This window comes from Pocillopora damicornis, chromosome 6 (assembly GCF_964200805.1).
Source record: "Pocillopora damicornis chromosome 6, jaPocDami1.2, whole genome shotgun sequence".
NCBI classification, from domain to species: domain Eukaryota; kingdom Metazoa; phylum Cnidaria; class Anthozoa; order Scleractinia; family Pocilloporidae; genus Pocillopora; species Pocillopora damicornis.
The window spans coordinates 9254427-9261024 of record NC_142675.1 but is presented as its reverse complement, the minus strand read 5'-3'; the positions used below and the strand labels follow the sequence as shown (position 1 = coordinate 9261024).

The 6598-nt window shown below is 36.1% G+C and overlaps 1 protein-coding gene and 1 pseudogene across 1 annotated transcript; both read left to right on the top strand.

Moving 5' to 3' along the window:
• The first annotated feature begins 250 nt into the window (after positions 1–250).
• LOC149043831 (uncharacterized) lies at positions 251–3926 on the top strand. The gene is made up of 3 exons (XM_089210794.1): positions 251–289; positions 3014–3182; positions 3671–3926. Exons 1-3 carry the CDS (start codon positions 251–253, stop codon positions 3793–3795), a joined length of 333 nt encoding a protein of 110 aa, XP_089066920.1. The 3' UTR covers positions 3796–3926.
• A 635-nt stretch (positions 3927–4561) lies between these two features.
• Positions 4562–6012, top strand: LOC149043830 (zinc finger protein 862-like; annotated as a pseudogene).
• The last annotated feature ends 586 nt before the right edge of the window (positions 6013–6598 follow it).

Below are 6598 nucleotides of genomic sequence, written 5' to 3'. Positions count from 1 at the left end.
GCTATATTTTGATTTGTTATCTTCAGATATTATAAGTCTTGGTCACTCATGGGAGTTAAAGGGTTATTTACAGATTGACAAAACGGAGGCAAGTTTCAAAAGTGGGAGAAAAAAAGGGCAGCAAGTCCTCTTACCTTGTATATAGTTTCTTCGGTTCAAGAAAATAACCCTTGGATCAGGGATAATTAGTCGGAAGGTCTGAAAAGGGAAGTAGCAGAACAACAGCACTATATATCAGTTATGAAACACAATGACAGTCACAAATAAGGGCACTAACAGGTGCCCTAAGGTTATAAGTGGTATTAACGGCAAAATTAATTTCATATTATCAACTGAGTTGATAATGTAAATTTGCCACTGTGATAAGTTTAAAAGCTGACAATTCGTTTGTCAGCCCAATTATGCTGACGAAGGGCTAACACTCAAAAATTAATGTCATCTTTTTTAACTTTATCAACTTTATTGATAATACCAAATTATCCTGGTATAATCTCCCACTGAGGCAGCACCACAGTTTCTTTAGAAACTTTACACCCCCTTTATGCATTTATAATTGTCAAAAGTCAACTAGAATTTAAAAAAAACAACAACAACAACAAAAACCACCATGATTCACAAAGGCTGACCAAATGTGACCCTCCATATGATTTCAGGGACAATTAAAGGTGATAACATACACACAACACACTAACACATCATGCAAAATGCCAATTCTTCTCGCCACATTTACTAACAGTAGCGAAAAATATATTGATCTGTTACGTTAGCAGTTAACTGTACTCTGGAGAGCTTAGAAAAAATCACTCATTCATGCTTGTGTTAGTTTCGAAACGTTCTATTTTTATATCCTTTTTTTATCGTTTATGATTACCCTTGCAAACTGAATTCTCAGTTTTCTGGGAATTTCTGGGAATTTCTAGGAATTCCTAGGAATTCCTAGGAATTCCCAAACATTCCCAACTATGCAAATTAACTCTGATTTAAAAAGCTTGGAATTACTGGGAATTTCTGGGAAAGGAAGACTCCAGTTTTGTGAGGACTTGGAATCCCTAGGAATTCCTAGGAATTCTCAGCTTTATAAACTACTTATAATTTAAGAAGTGTGGAACTCTTGGGAATTTCTGGGAATTGAATTTGAGGCAATTTTAATACCCTGAGGTCCACATAAATTCTAAGAAATTCTCAATACCTTGAATGTGAAGGTTTTAAGAAAAAGAGTAATTTCAGAGGCTTAAAACTATGGCTCAATAAAAGGTATGCTATACAAAACGTACCAAGAGATATACATACATGTACATGTTTATAACTTAAAGATCATGAAATTTATTACTCAAACTAAGTTTTAGTAAATCTTTGCATTAATATGGATTTTCTCATGAACCAGCAGTCAGTTATGTTAAATGGAAATTGCCAACTTCCACAATAATTAACAATAATTACATTGTTATCTTACTTCCCTAACCTACATTACTGGTTGCCTTTGTTAGGGCCTATTTACACGGTACGACTTTGTCGCATGCGACAAACTTACGACAGGCTTACGACACGAATTGTTTCGTGTAAATCAAACCTACAACTCACTTACGACTCTTAAGTCATGTCGTAGGCCTGTCGTAAGCTTGTCGCATGCGACAAAGTCGTGCCGTGTAAATAGGCCTTTAGAAAACCTTGGAACAGTCAAGCTCAGTTGCCTCAAACGCTGTCAGAGACTTTTTGTTGACAATACTTTTAGTAGAAATTTCATGCCTTAGACAAACAAATTCAACACCTAATTACTCTTTCTTTTTTCATGATTGTTGTTGCTGCTTTTTTTTCAGTTTTTTGCTCTATTTTCATGACTAATTGCTGTAATTTGTTTTGCTGTTTTTATTCTTACAAAACATTTTTGCAAGAGTTCCAATACTTGCGGATCATCCAGACACTTTGCAAACATTTGGCATGCAGAAAAGACAGAGGTAGTCAATGTTCCCTTTGAGGGAAAACACCTTTTATATGACGTCTTCAATTTACTTATTTGAAACTCTGATCTGAAAATATTTGTCAACAAGACTTGTTAGTAGTGAGAAGTACCAACCAAGTTTCCTTTCATAACTTAATTTCTTAAATGTCCCAATCACTGGATCTCCCAAAAAACATTACATCTTTTTATTTTTGGTGCAAATTACAAGTCCTTCTTTATATAAAAACGAAAAGTGCTAGTCACACTTCAATAATAACAGCTTACTTGTTGTTCTTCTCTGTCTGTCAGCTATCAACAAAATTGTTTTATACTTCGGGCAGTGCATAACTATTTGTGGACCAGAGTTCCAACGCACCTCTGTAATCGCATATAGCTACTTCTGTCTCTTGTACAAATGTTTCTCCTTTGTAAGACGCACTCTACTCTGTTGTCAATACTGCTTTAAGTTCAGTGGAAACGACTGACTGAGGAATCGAGATGGCGGTGTTGGAACGTGTTGCTGAACGCTTGCTACGGTCAAGCTTTGTAGATTTAGGTACTGGTACACTGGGATCATCTATGTATCTCTTATACTCCCGAATGTGGTATCCTTCTTTTATAAATATGAGGGTAAAAGACGATTTGTAGTCGCATTCAAAACTGTGATTGGCTTGTGTTATTTCTCACCTTTGCCATTAACACAACTCAAGTGAGTTTCGAGTCTTTGTTTCCTCGGCAACTTTCGGCCACAAATCGTGCATTTGTAATATGATCGATTCTTGTCGATTATTTCTACATAGAGTGAGCTCACATCTTTATTTATATCACCAAGCTATCCATCTTCGAGTAGCAGAGAACCGGTCGGAGAAGTCAGAATAAAGTTGGGCGCTTCTCCTGACACTGCAATCGGCAAGCCAGCGGATTCACTTTGCTAGCCAATGACAAGTCCTAAAAGATCCACGTGATCATGCCCGTGATCGGAAACAAAGAAGACTCCATTGGCGCTTATCTTTGAATGTACTTTTCGGTTGATCGCTTTTCTCAACTGTTTTGCTTAATATAACATTTCTAAAGATAGCTTTTATTGTGGTTCAATGGGAAAACGAGAATAGCGTGAGTGTTGTAAAAGAAAAGAAAGTCGTTGGCGCCGTAGAGTTAAAAGAAGGGACAACAGTTGACAAATTGACTGGTACAAACAAGGGTCGAGTGGCCATCTGTAAACCTACGACTTTGAAAGTTTGTGGTGAGTAAAATTATTGCGATATTCGTTACGTGATCAAAATCTTATAAAAGAATAGATGTAGCGGGTTGAATTAAGCTTACAAAACGCTCGTCGCAACTGAAACTAGAATAATTCTGAGAATCGAATAGGTCACTTGCATGCCGCAGTTTCTTAAGCTTATGATTTACAATGAAATAAACCTATCAATAAGGTTTCAAGATTCCTCCAGTAACGTTTGGGAACATTCAAGATTCATAATAGGAACTGTTATTAAACAAACCTTAGTACATAAAGAAGCCCTCCTTGGTAAAAATAAAATAATATATTCAGCCCTTTTTTAGTAAAATCCATGAGAGAGATGTACTAACTCTAATATAAAAGTCACTCAATATAACAGAGATTTCTCAATTTGAGAATCCAACGAATGCCCTTTTCCTCATAGCCATCTTAAAAGCCTGGTCTGAGCTTTAAATATACATATTTTAATTTTTTTTTTTTTTCAAATTCAGATGTCAAGGAATCCAGATACAAAATGGTCAAGGTTCTTGTTGACAACCTCATTCAAGGCCAACTCATTGTGAGCCCAGGAAAAAAAATACAAACAGTACAAACAGCAGCTAAGTTTGCAGTTTAGGATAACTTCATTCTAATTTATTGTTACAGTTACAACAAGATTTTAATCAAAAAATTAATTTTATTTGTCTGTAATTAGCCCCTTCACTCCCAAGAGTGCTTGGTTTTCAAATATAACTTAAGATATTGTATTTTATGGAAAAGAATCAACAGATTTTATTCACAATTTGTGTCAAACCAAATTTAATGATTGATTAGAACTATTTTATATGAATAGCTGTAGTTGAGGATTAATCCGTATGAAGTTTTCAAGAAAAGAAAAATAAATCAAATTCCATCCTAATATTACCACACATTGATGTTAATAATTATCAAAAATATTTTACGTGTAAGCCTTAATTAAGCTTCTAAATAAATTTCATTGAATACTTGAATTTTAGCTGGGTTTTTTTAATTTAAAGTATTTATTTTATATCATTAGCCTCAAATTTTTGCTTAAAATTCCCAGTAATTCTTAAACATTCCTAAAAATTCCCAAAAATTCCCAGAAATTCCCAGAAATTCCTAGGAATTTTTTATATTTACAGCTTTTCAGGGAAAGTCATTGGTTCTCTGAGTTGGAATTCCCAGGAATTCCTAGGAATTCCTAGGAATTCCAAGTCTTGTTGGCTATAAACTTGGAATTTCTGGGAATTTCTGGGAATTTTTAGGAATTTCTAGGTTTTTAGAACCAGAGTTGTTATGGTTGGGAATTCCTAGGAAATTAGAACTATCCTTGAAATAAGTGGTGTTTATGGCTTGCTTAAACAAGAAATTCCTCACTTTCATTTGCAGACACCTTGTCAGATGTTTCAGTTCTTAAAGATGTCAAAGAAATGCTTCAAGGTATTTGGAAGCACTATCATTATTCTGCAAAGACAGTCCGTGAGCTTAAAGAACTAGCTGAGAGTATGGAAGTGCGAGCATATAAGGCAATCAAAGCAGACGGTACAAGGTGGGTACCACATTTGCAAAGAGCACTGAATATTCTCTTATCAAAGAACTTTCAAGTTGTAGTTTTGCACTTCCAACATACCTCACAAGCAAGGGATGCCAGTAACCAGATGCAAGGAAGGGCTGTGAATTACAGCAAAAAAATTCACAAGCTACAAATTTGTTGCCATCATGCATCTGTTACTTGACATCGTAGATGCACTTTCCAAAGTGAGTCTTAGCTTCCAGGAGGATGGAATAACAATCTCAAGAGTTCAAGATAACTTAACTTCCCTTTTACCAAAACTTGAATCTTTCAAGGAAAGACCTGGTCAGCAACTAAACTCTTTCCTTACGGAAGTAGGGGATGGTAACACATTTAGGGGCATAGAGCTTCAAAGGGATGCAGACAGGCAGGCTATTAATGTTATCCAGGCATCTGCGGTGAATACTGCCATGACATTCATCCAAGAGAGGTTTGAAGGGATGGAAACAGATCCAGTATTGTCAGCAGCAGCTGTCTTGACAAACCACCGAGGTTGGCCAGTTACAGACAGGCATCGGCTGCTCTTACATGGCGAAAATGAAATCCAGACACTACATGGTCATTTTCAGGTACCTCTAGAGCAGCACAACTTCAGTCTGCATGACTGTCTTGATGAATGGATGAGTCTGAAATTCCATGTACAGCGAGTTAGAGCAGAACTTGAACTCAGGCAAAGCGAATTCTGGAAGAACAAATTTATGTTTGGCAAAGATGATTATCCAAACCTGCTAATTTTAGTGGAACTATGTCTTGTAATTCCTTGCCAGACTGCTTGCTGCGAGCGGGGGAACTCTTGCATGAACAGAATCATGACTGACTGGAGGTCAACCTTGAATGTTTGTACTATTGATGAGTTGATGAGAATAGCTATCAGTGGACCTTCTCATGAGGACTATACTGCAGTTCTTGCAGTTGGGCGCTGGCTGGAGGAGTCAGAACGGAGCAGACGGCCTACATTGATGGACTGATCATTGCCATCAATGATCATTCCTACCATTTGGGAACACCTAATTAACTGTTTTATAATACTGAACACTACTAGGGTACTAGGCATTTTGAATGAGCAGCGGCTGTTTGCAGCTAGAAGCTTAAGTCACACAAAGAAGTAATGTCTGCAGCAGTACATGTACAGTTGGGTTTTATTGTTGTCGAGGTAATTGGAATAATGAACAAGCATGAACACATACAATGAATTTTATGTACAGTTGTATAATAAATTGATTACAGTTTGATAGCAACAGCAGTTTTACATTTTCTTGTGTGTGTTTAATCTATAAAAATGATAGTTTTGTGTTGTACACTTGCCTAGTAGAAATGCATTTTTGGCTAGTGAATCCTGATCATGTACTAGCCATTCGACTATTAACTTCAAAAGTTAAGTTCGAGCCCTGGGAATACATGTTACTCAAATTATTTTAAATCTTTCAGCGTGCCAGCTATTTTCACACACTTTTCATTGGACAAAAATAAACAGCCTCTCTTAGCCGTTTCCCACAAAGTCAACTTTCAGATTACTATTTTTTAAACAATTTAGGGTCTCCTTATTCCAAAAATCCATGATTGGGCTGGATATGAAAAATTTTAAATTTCACCATTTAAGCAGTTGTAAAATGATTTGGGCCATCATGGTTTTCATTATTTTTATCATCCCCTACAAGTCACTCTGGTCATCTGATGAGATATACTTTTACAGAAACTGAACAAATTGGCTGTTAATAGCTATATGTAATGGCAATTCATGAATATCTTGAACATGTTGAATTGTTTACACAATCGTCACAATTTTTCCAGCACTGAGTAAAATTCTGTGCTTCAACATGCTACAAACATCATTAAAAGTAACCTC

Excerpts from the sequence above, each read along its gene's own strand:
- LOC149043831 (XM_089210794.1), top strand. The coding sequence starts at position 251 with ATGACAGTCACAAATAAGGGCACTAACAGGTGCCCTAAG. Across the intron at positions 290-3,013 it reads GCACTAACAGGTGCCCTAAG|ATAGCTTTTATTGTGGTTCA; the intron begins GTTATAAGTGGT and ends ACATTTCTAAAG. Across the intron at positions 3,183-3,670 it reads TACGACTTTGAAAGTTTGTG|ATGTCAAGGAATCCAGATAC; the intron begins GTGAGTAAAATT and ends TTTCAAATTCAG.